We start from the raw sequence: 21,042 nt of genomic DNA, 5'->3' as shown, positions 1-21,042 counted from the left end.
GTGAATGTGTGAAAGAGACAACCACGTAGATGCGTGTGTAATATTAGTATTTTTATCTGCAGGTAAAATGCTTATATATTCAGTATTATTCTGATTTAACTTCCTATCCAAGTGTCTTATAAAATTCACACTATAATAAAATGTCCACCATTTCAAGACCAGCATCATTACAGATACAAAGCCTTTGAGAGAAAGCATTTTTGAAATCTACCACATAGCATGTCCGATAATGCGGCTCTTGAAAAGGCTATTCTGTATTTTTTAAAATACAAGTTATTCAAATATTTACGGAATTGTAAAATACATCTATAATTAATTCACTGGTAATATCCAAAGGATAATAGGCATTTTATACTGTAACTATTGTTGACAAAAAGAGAAATACCATCATTTAATGCTTCCCTGATTTTGTATGAAAATGAATTTCACTGTCAATTCTCATCTCTATTTTGTGCTGTGACTGAATTAAAAAGGGAGGAGCATAAATTCCTTAATTAAAAATTCCCATGCACATTCTCTATACCAAATAATATGTCACATTAAAAGAATAAGACAGTATCCTAAAGCCAGAAGGGCAACAATGCAACAGTAATTATCATTTAGTTTTGCTGAATATGCAGCCAAGTATATGCAGTTTTGCTACCTTAGCAACCAAACTAACCGGGCCATAAAATGAGAGAGGGAGTTACATATTGCAATTGGATTTTTAATTACGTTTGAGAAAGAGAGAGAGACAGACAGACATACAAATTATATGTTTTCACAATTAACAATTCCATTTCAAGCCACTGTTTTGAAATCATCAACAGCTTTTTGTATTTATACACTAGTTACAATCAATGCCAGCTTATTTCTCTATTTAATCAGGATCCAAAAAAACAAGAAAAAGAAGCTAGATACTTCTGGATTATAGGACTGCAAAGCAAAAAGAAAGAAGAAGCTAAAACTTCTGTATTATAGGTCTGCAAATAATGATTGAAAGTATTAAGTAATGAAAGAACAGTCAATAAGTCCTCAACCAAATTAAAACTGGCCATTATTAGGTTCATACTAAGCATGGTGATATATCAAAACTCTTAACCTTAGTTAAAGAAGTTCACAGAAAACCACAACTAAGATCACTTGTGTTCTATCACCAGAACAAAAGCAGACTCGAGACCAGAGTTGAATTCAGCTCTTTATTAACTGTCAGTAACTTCAACTAAAGTCAAGCCGCAGCAGCCCTTTTTATAGCAGCTGCTCGCAGCTCGCAACCAATGGCATTTATTTAAACTTTCCGCAGCCAATCGGAACTGTTGTTATCTACCAATCGCCAGCAATGGTATTTGTCCAATAGGAATGCAGTATTATGAGTATGCAAACAAGTACACTACACCCCTCCCCTCTTAGTTTGATCCAATGTTACGTGACGTAGTCGCATAAGTAGGCAGGGCTTTTGTGGGTCCTAGTTGACCTGCACAGTTCAGTCTCTGCGTTGACCTCAGTCGGTTCGGACAGGCTCGCTGTCTTTCCCGTTCTTCTCTCTGGAACCTCCTGGAAGGATGATTCAGCCATGCTGCTCCTGCCGTGCCTTGTTGGGTTGGTTGGACGGCCACTGCTGCTCCTATCTGACGTGCATGGGCAGGTAGAGTCGGCTCGGCTGCTTCTTTCCTGGTTCTCCTTCAGCTCTCTTTTTTCGAATTCACCCAATGGTAAGTAGTTTTTATTTCTTTTTGGGCTTTCAGTTTCTGGTTGGTGGTTTGTTAATGGAGGGTTTTCCTTTCCTTTATTATTTAAAGGTTCCCCTCCCCCGGTTTTATTATTATTGTCTATCGGTTCTTGTGGATGTGTCTTTTCCATGTTCTGGGGTGTGTCAGTGTTTCGTTCGATGTATCGAGACCGTAGTATCTTTTTCATGATCTGCTGTCGATTGTCTCTAGCCGGTACGATCGGGTGCCTGTAATTTGTGTTATTGTGGCTGGTAGCCACAACGGTTCTCTGGTAAGATTTTTTGCGTATACCAGGTCGCCTGGTATAAACGTGCGGTACTTACTGGAGGAGTCTGGTGGCTTTTCGGGATTATAGGTGGGGTGTAGTCTGTCCAAATATGAGTGCAATTTTCTGCCCATTAAAAGTTCAGCTGGGCTCTTGTTTGTTGATGTGCAAGGCGTTATATGTTGGATGGTGACCATGGTGTTGATTTTGTCTTGCATATCGCCTCCTTCAAGTTTTTCTAATGCTTCTTTTGTGTATCAAACCATGCCTTCCGCCCTTCCGTTCGCCGCTGGATGAGCTGGTGCTGTCAGAGCATGTCGTATTCTTTGTTCTGCGAGGAATTGTTCAAAAGCTAAAGCTGTGAACTGTGGGCCATTGTCCGAAACTACTACATCTGGTAGACCATGAGTGGTGAAGAGTTTCTTTAGTTGTTTAGTGACGGCTTCAGTCATTGTTGAACTCATGATGCTGACTTCTAAACAGTTAGAGTAGGCATCAACGATGGTTAAATATGTATATCCCTTTGTGGGTCCGGCAAAGTCTATGTGGATCCTTGACCAGGGGCCTCTGGGTGTCTCCCAGTCAAGGACCAGTGCTAAAGGGCAGTGTAGGTCTGGACGACTGGCATTTATTACGTTTTGACCCAGGTTTCAATGTCTTTGTCTATTCCTGGCCACCAGACGTAGCTTCTGGCCAGGGACTTCATTTTTGCCATGCCTGGGTGTCCTTCATGTAACATGTTCAGCATGTCTTCTTGAAATTTCTGTGGAACAACAACCCTATCCCCCCACAATATGCACCCTTTCTCAATTGACAACTCAGTTTGCCAGTTTTTGAATGGTTTAAAAGTCTCGGTTTTTTTGTTTTCCGGCCAACCCCTCCCACCCAGTTCAGGATTCAGGCCATCAGTGCATCTTTTGCTGTTTCCCTTGCAATGTCCGATGCGGTGATGGGCAAGTTCGATGTTGTTTCAATTTGCAGAGTGTGTGTGGTGGGAGCTGGGTCGTCATCGTAACCTGGTAGTGGTGAGCGGCTTAATGCGTCCGCATGGGGTATGGCTTTTCCTGGTCAATAGATGAGCTTGTAATTGTAGGCTGCAAGAAATTCCGACCATCTTGTCATTCTTGGAGACAGGATGCTGGGGGTGGCCCTGTCTCCAACCAGGATTCCTAGCAGTGATTTGTGGTCGGTAATCAAAGAAAATGTCCTACCATACAGATATTCGTGAAAGCGTTTTACCCCCGAGATAGCGGCCAAGACTTCTCTATCCAGTTTGCTGTAGTTTCTTTCAGTTTTGGACAATGTCTTGGAATAAAAGGCGATCGGTGCCTCTCTCCCATCAGGTAGTGTGTGGCTAAGTATTGCACCTACGCTGAATGGTGAAGCGTCTCAGGTGACAGTCAGTGGTAGCGTGTCGCTGTATTGTATCAATACAGATTTGGATCTAAACAAGTCCTTAATTCTTTGGAATGCAGCTTCTTCTTGTCAGCCCCATCTCCAGATAGCTTTTTTATTGAGTAGTCTATGCAGTGGTTCCGTTATTGTTGCCTTCTGCGGCAAAAAGACATGATAAAAATTAATGAGTCGCAAGAAAGCCTACAAATCCATTTTGGTTTTGGTCTGGGTGCTTCTTTTATCGCTCGTATTTATTTTTTTTCGGTGGGGTGGATTCCTGTTTCATCAATAAGATATCCTAGGAATTCAACCTGATTTGTGGCAAGTTGGCCTTTTTTTTTTTTTTGACCTTGAGTCCTGCTTCTCTAAACTTTTGCAAGACTGCCCTTAGCCGGTCTTTTAGTTGTTTTTTATTTCTGGCTGATATTAGTACATCATCGAAATAGGGAACCACCCCTTTTAGTCCATGGAGGAGGCGTTCCATCAGGCTTTGGAAAACGCCCGGGGCCACGCTGACACCAAATTGTAATCTGTTGCATTTAAAGGCTCCTCTATGTGTTACGATAGTTTGTGCCTCTGCCGTCTCGGAATCAACTGGTAACTGTTGATATGCCTGCGTGAGATCAAGCTTTGCAAAAAAATCCCCCCAACGAGTGCAACAAGTGCTGGACTACTGGAACAGGGTATACGCTCTGCTGCAATGCATGGTTCAGGGTAGCCTTATAGTCACCACAGATGCGCACGGACCCATCTGGTTTTACGGGGGTCACAATCGGGGTTTCCCATCTCGCACGGTCAACTGTCTCTAACACCCCTTGGGCGATGAGTTTGTTCAGCTGCTCATCAATTTTTGGCTTTAACGCAAAGGGAACGCGTCTGGCCTTTAGCCTGATGGGGGCTATGTTCGGGTTTAGTCTAAATGAGATAGAGGTCCCAGGGTACTTGCCTAAGGTCCCGTCGAATACGTCATGGAACTCCTCCATCAGGTCTTTTTCCCAGTCTGTCATGGTGACGCTGTTGATTCCTGTCACTTCAATTCCTAGAGGCTCGAACCATTCTAAACCAAGTAGGCTGGGGCAGTCTCAGTCAACGATGGTCAATGGAAGAATTTCAGTATGTTTCTTAAACGTTACCTTGAAGTGTCCCAATCCCACTACTGGTATCTTGTTTCCTTGGTAGTCTTTTATCGTCAGGCTTTGCTCTTCAAGTTCTTTTCGTCATATGTCTGGTATCAAGTTTTTTATCGTGTTCCATGATACCATTGACAGATATGAGCCAGAGTCTACTTCCATTTCGCATGGCTCTCCTTCTATCTGGACGTTTATTCGAACCTTCTTAGTATTAGTTGCTCTGGCAGTTCCAATAATAATTGTCTGATGCATTTCTTCCTTCTCATTGAGTCGTTGACTCCTATTTTCCCAGTTCCAATGACTTCTGGTTGGCTTCTCCTTAGTTCTGGGGGGGGGGTACTGCCTCGTCTTTTTGGACTATAGCTCTTTTTGTTTCGGCAGACCCTTGCAATGTGCCCCCGTTTTTCGCAGTGCCTGCAGATGGCATCCAAAAAAACGACACTCAGAACACGGGTGATTTCCTCCACATCTGGCACACTGAAAATCAGGTTTTCTCCCTCTTCTTTCTCGCCATTTTCTCTCTGATTGGAGCCTGTTTACCTCTTCGTCTTTTTCCTTGGAGTCGGTTGATGACTCGATGTCTTCATGGTGGGTGGTTGCAGTAATATGTTTCTGGGTACCTTCCGCTTTCTTTTCTCTGCTCTGGCTTGGGCTGTTGACTGTATTCATTTGCTTCATTTTCGCCACAGATTTTTTTGCTGCCTCAGTTGCGGTTGCTTCAGTGATAGCTTCATTTGCGGTAATGTTGGGTCAATTGAGCAGTTTGCTCTGCAGGGTAGCATCTCTCAATCTGAGGACTATGAGATCCCTCATGGCTTCATCCATATTGAGGAACTCACATGCCCCTCCAATGTCCCTTAATGCTGCTACGAAGTCTCCAATACTCTCCTTCTTGTTGATCCCATTTGTAAAATTCGTGTCTTCGAATGAGGTTGGACACAACGGGCGCGTAATGGTTTCTCAGCATTTGGTTCAGGTCTGGCCATGCCATCTGTTTGACATCATTTGGTCTCGCTAATGCCTTTGCCATTTTAAAAATGGTCGGGCCACAATGCGTCAGGAACATCAGGAACCCGATGATATGATTCCCAGTCTTCTTTGGCTGGGTTGAATGGTGCAGGTCGCGAGTTGTTGCCGGCCATCTCATTGATTTTTCGGCTGTCGTTGCCACGTGCTTACGGTCTTTGTTCCTTCAATCCCAACTTCGTTGCCAGTGTTTTTTCACCAGAACAAAAGCAGACTCGAGACCGGAGTTGAATTCAGCTCTTTATTAACTGTCAGTAACTTCAACTAAAGTCGAGCCGCAGTAGCCCTTTTTATAGCAGCTGCTCGCGGCTCGCAACCAATGGCATTTATTTAAACTTCCTGCCGCTTAGGCAGCCAATCGGAACTGTTGTTATCTACCAATCGCCAGCGATGGTATTTGTCCAATAGGAATGCAGTATTACGAGTATGCAAACAAGTACACTACAACTTGCTTCAGGCAGGCAAGATAGAAGCCAAATATATACAGAAGACCATTTTATTTCTGATCACCAACATCATGCCCTATATTATAGATAAATTTTGTCTTTTTGTCCCACATTTTCAAGCAAACCGAAATTTGGTCATATGCTTCCCATCTTGACAATGGGAGACATCTGCTTAATATTTGCATAATCATTTTGTCTACTGTAGTTTGAGTCCTGCTTTATTCCTTCAACCCTTACACTGGCTCTCTTCTGGCAATTCTCAGCAAGTAAAAACCAATACTTTGGGCATGGATAAAAGTTATGGACTAAAGTGAAATAAACGTGCTTCTCAAAGTTCAGGGAAGTACAAGACGGAAAACACAACATACAAGATGAATGGAAAGAGAGATGACAGGACTGACATTGTACTAGATTGTATTTCTTTTCTATTTCCTGTTATGAAAAAAATATAAATCCAAGACATAAGTAAAAAGTAGGTACAATACCTTAACAGATATCACATACATTTACCTCTTTCTTTTTCCTTTCTTCTTCTTTCCGTTTCTTTTCCTCTCTTATTTGAGCCAATCTCTGTTTTTTACGTTCCAGCTCTGCTTTTAAGTCACTCTTGTCTGACATGATGATTCACTGGTTAGGAAGAAAAAACAGAATATATCAGTGTTGGGAACCAAGAAAAAAGTAATTTTTTTAACCTCCATTTATCTCCAAATATCGATTAGCCTCTAGAATGGGAAAAGGGGAAAGGGGAAAAAAGTTCTAATGTGATTGAAAGAATTCCTTGATAATAGCCTAATTATATTGAGCAATGGTAAGCAAATATACAATTGAGTAAATGCATTATCAAAACTTTTGATTTTAAAAGACCATTTTTTTTCAACAGCCCATATTAAAACACTGCCTAGCCCTTGTAAATCTAAAAACAATTTTATTGAACAGCTGTGACAGGGATGTACAACTTTTCCTACCTTGAGGATTACACATGACTTGGCCAATGGTTTGAAAAAGGTTTGCAAGAACGTTCTCTAGAAGCTTAGGAGATTGAATTGCAATCCTCAGTGTTCCAAAAACTGCCCAGCCCTGTTTTACAACTACAATTTGCTTAACTTCTATTTAATCCAGCTTCTGAAATTGGTCAGTATTGACTCCCAAGGGTTAAAGAATTATCCATTGTTGTTATTACTATTCACAGTACTATTAATTGAAGTAGTATTCATTAAATTATTTTCACATAATAAATCGGGAAAATAAACAATTAGAAATAAAATAAACATCAGAAAGGGGGTAATGACTTCCGGTTTGCAAGGCTTTAGCGGCGGCAGGAATCCGCGATCGTGCACGGTTCCTGCTGCGCTTGCTGCCGAAGTGCCTCTGATCCAATCAGATTTGGAGGATATGGTTGCCCCATAGAGGCAACCGAAGACAGGGGAGATCCGGATAGGGGTTTGGGAGTATTGCAAGCCCCCTCCCCAGCTGGCTAAACTCTCTTTTCCTAAGGCAGTGGAGTGGTGGTCAGCAATGGCCACCACAAAGAAGCCTGCAGCTGGACAAGATTGCGCAGGAGGAGGTTGGAGAAAGTGAAAGTTTTTGGCTGAACCGGGACAATGAGGAGCCTTTTAATACCCTGGAAACTTCATTCCTTGAATGATACATTGTTTCCCAGAAAGACTGTAAAAGCGGCGGAAGAACGTTTGAAAGGGAAAGTTATTTTCTCTCACTCTCCTTCCCTACGGAAATAGCTGATGGAAATCTGAAAAACCTGCTTGGGCACAGAAGGTAATTTTAAGGCCAAGGGAGTAAAAGATTTTTGAACATTGGAATTAAAAATTAAAATCTTTTTGCTATAAGTGGGAAGGAAGAGGTAACGAATTTACTTTAAGATTGTACTGGAAGAGACTGCTTGGAGTTTATAAGACCAGAAATAAATGGTGATAAGACTTCTAAAAAATTATTTTGGAACTGTGTAATTGAATTCTACCCCAGGAAGAGAAAATATAAAAAGAAGAAAGTGCTAATGAAATAGTTTATCTAGATTTGGACTGCTTTGTGACTTTGGGACTTTTGCGAACTATTTTTTGAAAGAATAAAAACATTTGGATTGTTTTTTTTTCTTTTTTAAAAAAATGGCTTTATCTGTTGAAGAATTACAAATGGAATTTCAAAAGTTGAAAGAAGAAGAACAAGAAGGCAAGGGCTCTTCTGGATCTATTTTTCACTTTTTAGAAATGGCGATTTTTACCTACCAGGAAATACAATAACAAGGAAGCTGGGATGAAGAAGAAGAAGCCATCTTTAATGGACAAATAATCTTAGTTGAAGAAGAAGAAAAGTAGGGAGGGAAGAAAATGGAGAATTTAGAATCTAAAAAAGCAACCAAGAAAGGGAAAAATAAGGTGAAAAATCGATAGTGTCAGAAAGCAACAAAAAAGAGAAATACAACAGAGAGGGGTGATTAAGAGAGTGGAGATTGAGAGATGGGGGGTCAAAAAGGCTAGAATTGATAAGAAAGTAAGGGAAAGGGGGAAAAGAAGTCATAAAGGTTTAAAACAAGATGTTAAAAAACGGGTTTTTTTAGAGACAAAGGGTAAAATATAATCTAAAAAAAAAGAGATTCTGCAAAAGTACATGACTGTATTGTAGATATTAGTATTTGAAATTGAGTTAGTAAACTGAAATATTATATGAGTTAATAATACATTAAAGGAAATGTATAAAAATATTTAAGATTTAACAATAGAGCTTAATTTTCTATGAAATATTGTTTTTACTATATTACAAGCTTACTTTTTTTCTTTTGTCTTAATATCCTAAATGTAGTATTTAGAATGTACTAAGCAGAATCAGTATGGAAAGTATGTATTATTTTAAGTGTTAAATTTAGGGGAAAGATAAAAAGTTGTCATACTTCAACCAGTGATTACAGGAGAAATATTGTACTAGAAAGAAAAGATAAATAGATAATTGAAAGAGAACAGACAAAAGATGCAAGTATAATTATTTAAATTGAGATGAAATAAATAAAATAGAACTTAGAGAGTGAATAGAAGAGAGAAAATATATAGAAAATATAGAATGTTAAATAAGATATGAAATAGTATATTAGGTGAGCATGAATTTGATTTATGTCTGTACAAAAAGACCTAACCTGGGGCTAAGCTGCTTTCCAAAAAGAAGTTTTATGTATTTGTGTTTTGTGCTTTATTTGTCTATGTTTGAATTAATAGAAATTTAGAAGAATGTTGGAAGAGAATAATGAAATTGCAAATAAGACAGATGGTTACAATGAATCTATATAAATTAAGGCAAAAGAAATATAATTGAATAGAAGGAAAGGGAGAAATAGAAGTTGGGAAAAATATGAAGTTGAATATATAAGATAAATATGTATATTAAATTGTGTTTGTATGGAATGTGATAATTTGGAATTATGTTGTTCTTAAATAAGATGTTTTATTTGATGTCTTTTATTTGATATCTTATGTTTTTATATTCTACATTTTGTTTGTTTTATTGTTTTTTTAAAAATTAATAAAATTTGTTTTAAAAAAAGAAAGAAAGGGGGTAATGATTCTAGCATCAGCTGTTGCTTTCCAATGACCCATATGCATAATTTCTAAATTTAGAACTGCAAAATTCACAGGCAGGTATAATCTGAGGAACAACCGATCTCCATCCTACATATTAATCTCAGAAGCACAATTTAGATTGGCATAAATATAAATGCTGGTATAATCTGAGGAATAACCGATCTCCATCCTACATATTAACCTCAGAAGCACAATTTAGATTGGCATAAATGTGAATGCAACTTTCTTCAACCATTTTATTATGTACAACTAATTGAAGTTCGCTTCTGAAATATAATCCCTCTCAATCTATATATATAAAAGGGAAATACCACTCATGCATCATCACAAAAACTCCAGAACCGTAAAGCCTACAAACTTGAAATTTGGCATGCATGTTCCTCTTGGCTTCTAGGTGCTTGCTAAGAAAGGATTTTTTGAAATGACCATCAGAGCATTACTGCTTCGTATATTATTATTAACGCACTTTGATGCGAAGGGGTTCTACTCCCCCTCCCCACCTGAAAAGAAAACTGTTCCAAATGCAAAATACAAGCAGAGGAGAGGAGTTTCAGTTTCAATTTTAGTTTCACAGTACCAAGCAGCATTACTACAGAACAGTTGAGCTAAACCATGCCCAAGCTCCTTGCTGTCTCATTCTTGCTCACACAGCAAATAGTGTTTCAGTTTCCAAACAGCCCTCAATTCTCTCACACACTGACAGGATGCTAGCCAGATGAATACCGATGGATGCTGGTAGGCAGAGGCAGAATTTTTTCCCCCTTATTTTCTTACCCAAAAACTAAGCCCAACCACATATTTTCGCAGCGAAGCACAAGTATCGAGCTAGTACACATTATTTTATCTTGATTGATTTATGAATTGACTCATTATGTGCCACTGAATCAGTATATTCAGCGTGACTACATAGATTTTCTCCAAATTCCTTCAATCACATATGATTTAACTGCAACTATATAGCCTATCAGCATTACTTTAGCTAAGAAGAATTGTGTTTCTGACTAACACCATTTCCCCCCTCAACCTGTAACTTAATTCCCACTCTGATATGTTGTGAGTTTAAAAAAACAATCCAATTAGCCTCAGTTGTGATTACTGTAATGTCACAATCAATTTCTTAACTATTAATGAGGGGGAAATCAAGATTCAGAACAGGGAGAGGCTAAAGAGAAATAATAGTTTCATAGTTAACAAGTAACAGCATTATTATTGATTTATGTCCAGCATAGCTGAGCAAAGATTCCATCAGAGGCACACAGAGCCCAAGGAAAGCATCAATTATGCTTACTTTTACACTCTGCAGCATTGTTCAAATACATCAACAGAGCTTTGAAGCAATCAATGCACATGCTGCCAAAGGCTATTATCTAACAAGTCCAAGAGGAATTTAGTAAAGAACTTCTAATTTCTAGAATTTGGGGAGTTTGGTCAAACAGATCAAAAAAAGGTACAGTAATAACAAAGGATCTCTTTTTCCTTCTTATGACCATGGGAACTTTTACACTAAGTTTTTATTGTACAATTGTACAATTTATTGATAGAAGCCTAAGCATCCAAAAGTAAGATAAAAACCAATAGGTAGAAGCTTTACAGTGAGAGAACCAAATCTAAAATAAGGAATTTCCTGACTATAAGAAGAATTAAACAATGGAGCAACCTGCCTACTAAAGTGGTCCTTGCTCCATTAAAGAAAGTTTTCAAGAATTAGAAAACTATTGGTACAGATGATCTGAGGATTCCTGCACCTGGCACGGGTAGAACTAAAAGATCAGCAATATACCCTCTACGAAACTATGATTTTATTGGCTGCCCAGACAGTGCTATATAAGTAGTCCTCAACTTACAACAGTTCGTTCAAAAATTACAAAAGCGCTGAGAAAAGTGACTTATCACTGTTTTTCACACTTACAACTATTGAAGCATCCCCATGGTCACATGATCAAAAACCAGATATTTGGAAACTGTTTCACATTTATTGTGATTACCTTGTGTGACCTTCTGACAAGCAAAGTTAGAATGGGAAAGCCAAATTCACTTAACAACTTTGCTACTAACTTAACAACTGCAATGATTCACTTAAAAACTGTGTCAAAAAAGGTCATAAAATGGGGAAAATTCACTTACAAATGACTCACATAACAACAGAAAGTAGGGGCTTACTTTGTGGTCATATGTCAAGGACCATTTGTATTCTACTTCCATATTTTCCTATTATCCATGTTTTTCTATTATTTACAAACAAACAAATCTACAAACTTGCTAATATGAGGGCAAAAAGAGTAGTCACACATGTATCATTTCTTCTCCCGTTACTACTATATACACATTTTATTGTTATAACCTTCTTTCCCCCAAATAATACACAGCCATAGCTTAGAACTGATCTAACTTAGGGGTCTTCTCCCCCCCGAAAATAGCATGTGCCATGCCACCACTTGCACAAATGGAGTTGCACGCACACACATGCTTCCCCCCACCCATGCAAAAACCCTCTCTGTCCCCCCCATTCTGCACTGGTCCACAAAGCCAGAAAAGTTGAGGAAGTCTGATCTAATCCATTTGTTGCTAATTTTAATTGTTGTGTTTTTATAATTTATTATTTTCTTATGAATTTTAAATGTTAGCCATACAGTGGGACTTGTTTGGAAGGCATATACAGAGGTGGGATTCTACCAGTTTGCACCTATTCTCTAGAACCGGTTGTTAACATTCTAAGCAGTTTGAAGAACCAGTTGTTAGAAGAAATTACTGGCCTAATCCTGTAAGGAAGGCAGCAAAGAAACATTCTGGTGTTGCTTACAGAAACTGCCTCTTTGTTAACCCTTATTACATTCTTGGCAGGACTAGACTTCCTGTCTCTAGAACTTATCTGGAGTTTTTTTCTCTCTTTTGCTAGTACTTTGCTTGTGTGGAGTGGCCAAAGTTACAATGGCACTGAAAAAAGTGACTTATGACAGTTTTTCACGCTTATGACTGTTGCAGCATCCCCACAGTCATGAGAGGCCAGGCGAAGAGATGCATGCCTTGATGTGAGTGATATTTAGTTGGCCACGCCCAGACAAAAACATGACCACCAAGCCATGTCCACCCAGTCACATGACCACCAAGCCACACCCACCACCTAACCCACGCCCACAGAACCGGTTGTTAAAAATTTGAATCCCACCCCTGGGCATATACATGACATAAAATAAAATACAACAAATCTTGAAGATAAGTTGGATATGTTTCCTGATCTCTAAGTGGAGAGAAAAATACTGCTCTAATAAAGATGCTGAAATTATCATCAAAATACTATACTCAGTTCTTTAGTTTCTAACGTTTCTAGGACTGTGAAAAACTATCAGTTCAGAGTTCTATATTGCAAACTGAATAGGGTCTTGTCTTACTCAAGCTAGCCTTTCCCCTAGGGTTGGGGTAAAAGGATTGGACTTTTTGGTTTCTTGAGTTTATACCACAGTTCTTTTGCCTTCCCCATCTCAAATGGGGAAACTATCAATTTTTGGCAGATGTCATAGGAGGAAGCTCTAGAGCATGGGTGTCAAACTTGTGGCATCACTTTGGGATGTTTTTCCCATTCACAGCGCTGGGGTGGCCTGACCAACATGTGACACATCTGGCCCACGGGCCACCAGTTTGATACCCCCCCCCCCCGCTCTAGAGGATTCATAAAAGGAATATCAAGTCTATAAGGAGTCTTATGTTAAAATAGAATAGAATGGAATTCTTTATTGGCCAAGTGTGACTGGACACACAAGGAATTTGTTTTGGTGCATATGCTCTCAGTGTACATAAAAGAAAAGATACATTCATCAAGAGTCAAGAATCATAAGGTACAACACTTAATAATAGTCATGGGGTACAATAAGCAATCAATCTTGGGGTCTCAGCTTTCACCCATCTCTTATAAAAAAAGATAAACTGCGCCTACAATAAAACATCACAGTATAGACTTGTCCCCTATACATATAATTAACTTTTCGCAAAAAAAAATCAGACCTATTCTGCCTGATGGGGTAGAGATGGGACAATTTCAACTATTTAAGTAACTCTCTCACACTTGAACAATTAACGTATAAAGAATAATAGCCAAAATCAAAAGTCAATGCTAGTTTATTGCAATCCCTTTTTTACTCCTACTGGACTTTTCCAATCCAACAATTAGCTCTTTCACCTGGAAGAAGATGCCAAAAATTAGCTGATTTTTTCAAATGGAAGCAAAATATGATCAACATAAAGCTGGTCTGGAATGCACATTCAAAGCACTTAAACAAACTTCCTATGCACAATTATCCAGACACTGCATTTTTTTCCTCGTCATCTGCTTTTCTCCATATACAAAAAGGGAAAGGGAAATAATTGAAACATTCTTCCCCAAGCATAATGACACCACACATTTTAAATAATTTTTTAATAAAATTATAAAAACAACGTAATTTTATAATTACCATTTGAAAGGGTTAGAGATATCAGCCAATTAGAAGAATAGATAATTTTATAATATAATGTTCTAGTGTTTCTAAAAGTTTAGATAATATAGTATTAAAATGTCAATCCTTTAAGTTTATTTTTTCCAAGGAATATTTTGTGAACTGCATCAAGCATCCTTTCACTGATAGACTTTTTCATACAGTGGTAGAATGTAAACATTCAAAAAGATTGCAATGTTTTTGCAACTTGGGACATATATGACTAATTTAACATTTTTCTAAAATTCCCCCCCACCATCTGTTATTTTCAGATAATTTGGCAAAATCTAACTGATCTTCGCTGTGATGGCCTACATATATTGTTTTATGCCTTCCCAACATAAAAGAATTAAATAGGCTGTCTCACCACTGAAACAGTGTCTTATTAATACAGGCATAGAGAAACATCCTGCAAAGGTTACCATTAAGGGGAAAAGCCTCTCTTTTTTGTAGGCATTTCCAAAATCTATTTTTATTGAACCTGGGCTGGAGATTCTGAGTGTTAGAATTCCAGCTCTTCTGGAAAATGCTAGATCGAGGAGGCTGATTCATGCAACGTAGGAAAAAAGTGCAGACATGGTATCCAACTGAGAGGTAGCTTGATATATTGTTTAGTAGGCTTTGATACCATAATATTTGCAAAGAAGAATCAAGTTGGCAACATTTTAAAAATGAATCTGGTTACTTTTTTGCAGAATCACTGAGTTTTTAATGTTGGAAGGGATCCTAAAAATCATCTAGAACAATATCTGCCTTGATGCAGGCAGCTTGCAAGTGCAACATCTTTAATAGTTTTCTGATTTAATACTTTTGGAGAATGAAAAGCAAATGTGTCTCTAGGGCACCAGCTTCAGTTTCAGTTTTTAATCCTTATTCTAATATTTAGCTGAAATCTAGCTGGCCAGTTCCAACCATTACCTCTAGCCTTATTTTATACAGCAACAGAAAATAATCTGCTGAATCCCCCCACCATGATCAGTCTTTACCCCAAAATATTAAAAAACAGAAGGAATAGGGGAACCTCCTTAGATGACACTCCAAATTCCTCAAATCATTTGCCTTAAATTTAAAAAGGCATCATAATGAACAAGTAAAACAATTATAAAGCTTAAATTCAGATAACATGCAACACTTCATAGGAAAACAGTTAACATATTTTAGTCTCTTTAGCTGATATATGCAAATGTCAATTAATATAATAAATTAAAAGTGTACCACTTACCTAGAAATAAGTGCTACTTAAGTAAATGTGGATTTCTTGTTCTACTCAATACAGAAGGGCTGTCAAACTCCCTGCCTGTGGGCCGGAGATGTCACATGCTGGCCACGCCCACACCTGGTTTAGCAAAGGAGAGGGAGTCCTGATATGTCACGTGACATCGCCATTAAGACATGAGTTTGACACCCCTGCAATACAGCAAAAACCTATGAAAGCTGCTGAATGTTTTGCTATTTTAATAGAAAATTATATCTTAATGAATATTTTCTCAGTTGATATTCTACCAGTGGCTTGATACTTAACTTCCCATAATCCCACTAAGGGACTATGACTGTGCTCAATGGAACTATGACAGTTGAGGTCCAGGGCACCCCAAAGCAGAAGGTTTCTTTTAATCAATTTGGATTTAAACTCGTTATAAAAACCACATCAATTTATTACAAATTACCTTATATGCACTAAAGGGAAAACCTGGGATCCCATCCTTGCAAGAAGCCAAGATCATAGGAAAACCTTGCCTCTGGAGATGTGCCTAGCACCTTCCTCTTTGGTCTTCTTTAACAGAAAAGACATCACTTAAAAAAAGAAAGACAATTGGAGGCTTGTTGCTATGGTATATTTGGGTGTCTGGGAGGCCATCTTTATTTCTTATTTGTTGTTAAATTGTTAGGTGTTGTCAGTGCTAAGCAATCTAGAAACATTTGCAAAAATAAATATTTAACTAAAAACTAGCATTCCCCCATATATATGGGGGAATGAATATACACATACACACACACACACACACACATCTTTTGATTATTCAGTAAGTTTGCCTTTTTCCTATTTGGATCAATCTCTTTCCTATCAGAATAAACCAAATCATCCTCTAAGAGCGATGTTTTTCTACCTTAGCAACTTTAAGATGTGCATACTTCCACTGCTGACTGGGGAATTGTGGGAGTTGAAGTCCGCATATATTAAATCTGCAGAGATTTGGGAAGAATTGCTCTACAGAGTTTTATTTTATTTCCTTCTATCCCCAAGTACCGACGGTGAATTAATGAATCTCCTCTATAGGAAAATGGAATGCCGAATGGTTTAAAAGCATGATCGGATCTGACTAAACCATCAAGTCCACAGATCTAGAGCTCCTTGCACCAGCTTCAGATAACAGCTCAGGGAATGCCCATATCATTCTCTTCGGGAAGACACTCCCACTTCAGAGCAGACTTTTAATGCCAATGTATTTCATATTTTGCAACCAGTTCTAATTCTCCTCCTTCGGCGATGAGAACCGGGAAGGGTGAGAGCGCGCGCGTAATAAATGCATTCAAAAATAATAATAATAATTCACGAGCCACCACCTCCTTGCCAGCTGAAGCCCTCCAAACCATCTTGTACTCCAGACTTACAGTCACCAACCGCATTTAGGTTAACTGCGGGATATACTTTCCCTCCCAGTCGCTCTGTCTAAGCAGGTCCACTCCGAAAATGATTCGACCGCAGCATCTTTCTCCGATATCACCCACAGAGAGCCAAATTCAACCCAGCTACAGGGCTGCAATTACCTTGCGCAACGATTTATCGTAGGCTCTCTTGCTGCTCTTAGGCAGTTCCTAGAGAGAGAGCAAAGGGAGGCTGCGGGCTAGGTGGTACCAGTTGTTACCGTTGGAAAGATGCTCGGTTGGCTTCTCTTTGCCACCGATGTAGCAGAGATTCTGGTAGCTGCTGCGACGACTGCCTCTTCCAGAAATGTGCTGCCTCACGCCGGCCAGACTCCGCCCCGCCGCGGCCACTTCTCTCCCACCTCTGTGCGAGCTCTGACGGCGCTGGTTCCTTCCGGACCTTTCGATTCGAGGTCAGAGAAGGCTAAATTAACGCAGTCTGCAGCTAGCCATAGGTCAATAGGGAAGAGGGCCGCCAGCTTTAGGTCAATGGGCATAATGTCTGCAGGAAGAAAAGCTTTCTAGCTTTAACAGTTGCACATTTAAGGTCCTCCCCCACGAGCAGTAAACAGCTTGGATTATCCCCAAATCTCCTTGATCCTTGTTATTGGTGGTAATCTAGATACAGATAGTCTCGATTTACAATACTTCATTTAGTGACCGTTCATAGTTACAATGACACTGAAAAAAGTTCTTTATGACCATTTTTTCACACTTATGACCACTGCAGTATCCCTGTGGTCACATAAAAATTCAGATGGTTGGTAAATGGTTCGTATATATGAGGGTTGCAGTGTCCCAGGGTCATGTGATCAGCTTTTGTGATCTGACAAGCAAGTCAATGGAAAACTCCAGGTTCACTTAATAACCATGTTACTAATTTAACAAATGCAATGATTCACTTAACAAATGTGGCAAAAAATATCGTAAAATGGGGCTTAATAATGTTTCACCTAGCAATCTGTACCTCATCGTCCACAGGTAGTTCTGGAATGTTTATTCAGTGTATTGTCTCTTTTTGTTAACATATGGCTACCAGACATTCTATTGCAATGTGAACTAAAAACATAAGACCTCTTCATGCTATTGTACTGTTCAGACATTAAAAACCTTCTTTTAAGCCAGCCCAACATCATTTTAACTACCATTAACCTCAAAAAACTGAGAACCCCACAAGTCCATTAATGCTTCCTCCAACAGGCTAAATTTGTGGGAATTACAGATGCGGATTCAATAGAAGCACAATCAATTGATTGACATAAATCAATAATAATTGAATTTATTAAAATATATCAATCTGTTACAGTAAATTTCAGACATGCATCATAATACAGGGGGGAAAGTTCTTAAAAATTGTACTGAATATTGATATGGATGACTTTAAGGTATTCGTATAGATTGTGCAAGGTGATTTTATTATTGTATATAAGGCTTAGCAGTTGATTTTATTTCTAGGGCCTAATAAATGTAATTAGTGTTCTAGTCAGTTATCCATGTAAGCAGTAATGACCAATAAGCTGCTTCATTTTGGGTGATCTTGAAAAATTAAGCAAGATTACTTAATACTTTAATGGGAGACACACACACCATCCCCGCTATAGTCATAAGATAGATAGGAAAGAGGAAAAATAGATTAGAGTAGTCCACTTCTTTATTACTGCTAAGAAAGCTAAATGGATGTGTCTATGATATTAAGCTTTAATTAAAAGTAGAATTATCCTTTAGTAATTGATGAGTTGCAACCTATCATTTTGTGCCTGAATACAACTGATGTTGTGAGAGACAGAAAAACAGGTCATCAATATGCCCAACTATAGATTCAAAGGAATCCACTATTTTATATTTTACATGAAGAATGTTTCTTAAGTACATACCTACCACTATTCTAACTATTCTAAAAGAGCCACAGTGGCACCATGGTTAGAATGCAGTACTGCAGGCTACTTCCGCTGGCTGCCTGCAGTTCGGCAGTTCAAATCATACCAACTCAAGGCTGACTCAGCCTTCCATCCTTCCAAGGTTGGTAAAACGATGACCCAGATTGTTGGGGCAATATGCTGACTCTGTAAAACTACTTAGAGAGGCTGTAAAAGCATTGTGAAGCAGGAGATTTATATAAGTGTTATTGCTAACCATAGACTTGACTGAGTAACTGGATGCCTAGACAGAGTGATGAAGAAAACTTTATCTTGGAGCCAAGATTCAGATTTTATACTACAAAAGCCTCCTAAACCTGAATCATTATATTTGAATACTCTTCAGGTAGTGAAAATGATAAATGTTTTAGTATTACAGTATTGCAAGCTAATAATTATGACATCAAAATCAGTTTGACCCCTCTATTGTTGACTTTTTTTCTTATTATATCACCAAGTGCAGGTACAGTTGGTCATCCTTTTCTCCATCTTCCCAGGCTCAATAGTCATTCACTGATTCTATAGAAAATTATTCACCATGGTATAGATGTATATACTTTTGAGTCTTCTGAATATCACCCTGATATCCCAAATGAAGAAGTCAGTTCTCTAACAGTTTTTATCTGGAGGTGGGGAAAGCATTTTAACTCATAGTCTACTTCCAAGTATCAAGCTTAGAATAATCTCCTTTTCATCTATGAATGGAATTCAATGCCTTGAAAGCTGGTGTCTTTTCCTTCATGATCTGGATTAATTAAGTTGAATTATATGCATCATTTTAAAATCCACTTAAGCAACTCAAAAGGCACTTAAGCAACTCATTTCAGAAATTAATTAACTGCATCAATTAATTGAGAAATGCATAGAATCAGAATATACATACACACACATACACACATACACACACACACACACACACACACAAACAGCACTGAGGCTCTGATCATAGCAGCACAAGAAGAGGCACTAAGCACCAGATTAATAGAAGAATGAGTCTACCACACTAGGCAGGACCCAAAGTACAAACTATGCAGAGGGAGATAGCCCAATACATAGTGGCAGGGTGCAAGATTCAGACAGGAACAGCATGCGTTGAATGGCAGAACCACGTAGTTGGCATTTGTACAGAAATATATGTACAAAATATGAGTGTCAAAACTCGATTTCATTGAGGGCCACTTCAGGGTTGTGTTTGACTTCAGGGGGGAATGGCCATGGTGGGTACGGCCAGCTCAATATCAATCATGTCGGGGGTGCCTGTGGTGGCCCTCCTGAATTCCGTTTTTGCTGACAGAGGCACTGCAGGCCGGTCCTTTGCTGTTTCCAGAGCAGCAGGCCAGATTTAAGCACCCCACAGGCCGGATCAGCCCTCAGGCCTTGAATTTGACACTCCTGGGCTAGATGTTCCTAACTCTAGAAAGTTGTGGAAAGTAAGAGGGCTAAGATGCAGGCAGATAAGCAGGTGCTGGCGAATCACTGAGACATTATGATGGTAGACAATGACTGAAAGACAGTCATGGTGATAAATGTAGCAGTGCTAAATGACAACAGTCTAAGAAACAAGATGTATGAGAAAATGAAGAAGTACCAGGTCCTGGAGGAAGAACTAGAGATGATGTGGAAACTAAAGTGGTTCCAGTAGTGGTAGGACCACTCAAGGCTGTTACTCCTCAGCTGCAAAAGTGGGCCCAACAGGTCCTACAAACAATATCAGAGCTCTCTATTTCTTCCTCGTGCTCTGCAAATTTGTTGGTGAACAATTTCCATAATTCCCAATCAATATGGAAACTGTAGTTGAATATCGATACAAAGCCCCATAATCCATCTCCTTTGACGACAGATAACTCCTTCCAGATTCAAAATAAAGTTTCATCCTGTACAATACATTCATAATACCTCATTATTATTCATATAATTTTAAAATCAACTATAACTAATTAAACATTTTAACAATTAAAATGTTTCCAAAACAGCCAATATTTGAAATATTTACCAGTATTTTTGAGAATACCTACGTACTTCTCAACTTCCACAGTAATTGTATGATAATATCACATTATTATTCATGTAATTTAAAATCAAATATAACTAATTAAAAATTAGTTATTTAAATGTTTTCAAAAGGAGCAATATTTGAAATATGTACCAGTATCTAATTCTCAACTTGCACGGTAATTGTATGATTTTATATATGAATTGTTAAAGACATTTTCTCTTTTATTTATATGCCAGCATGCTGCTGATGCCACAACTTCCAAATCTATATGCTTATTGATAGGTTATCTTTGCTGGTAAGATTAAATTGCATCACAAAGAATGTGGCAGTTTAGTCGTCTTACACAAAATAGTGAAACATAATAACATAATTCTGAAGATATTAATTTATTTTTGTCAGAACATTGAATTACAGAGTACTGAGTATGATTAATGCATAATTGTATAGTATGTACAGTATT

At 38.4% G+C, this 21,042-nt stretch overlaps 1 protein-coding gene across 15 annotated transcripts in view; it reads right to left on the bottom strand.

Annotated features, from left to right (window-relative positions):
* DYNC1I1 (dynein cytoplasmic 1 intermediate chain 1) overlaps window positions 1–21,042 on the bottom strand; it is a 274,890-nt gene that overhangs the window by 203,202 nt on the left and 50,646 nt on the right. Inside the window, exons 1-2 of one of the 15 annotated variants that reach the window (XM_087915837.1) lie at window positions 16,794–17,146; window positions 6,476–6,598 (exon numbers count right to left, since the gene is read on the bottom strand). In XM_087915837.1, coding sequence (XP_087771963.1) covers window positions 6,476–6,589 — 114 coding nt within the window. In that variant the 5' untranslated portion in view covers window positions 6,590–6,598; window positions 16,794–17,146. Of the gene's footprint in view, window positions 1–6,475; window positions 6,599–15,246; window positions 15,368–16,637; window positions 16,753–16,793; window positions 17,147–21,042 lie in introns of those variants that run through there. The other 14 variants (XM_087915838.1, XM_087915834.1, XM_087915835.1 and 11 more) reach the window with 14 other exon arrangements.

The sequence above is a fragment of the Pseudonaja textilis genome, chromosome Z (genome assembly GCF_049901715.1).
Source record: "Pseudonaja textilis isolate UNSWEBS1 chromosome Z, rPseTex1.2, whole genome shotgun sequence".
In the NCBI taxonomy this organism is placed as follows: domain Eukaryota; kingdom Metazoa; phylum Chordata; class Lepidosauria; order Squamata; family Elapidae; genus Pseudonaja; species Pseudonaja textilis.
This window is presented reverse-complemented; position numbering and strand designations above follow the sequence as displayed.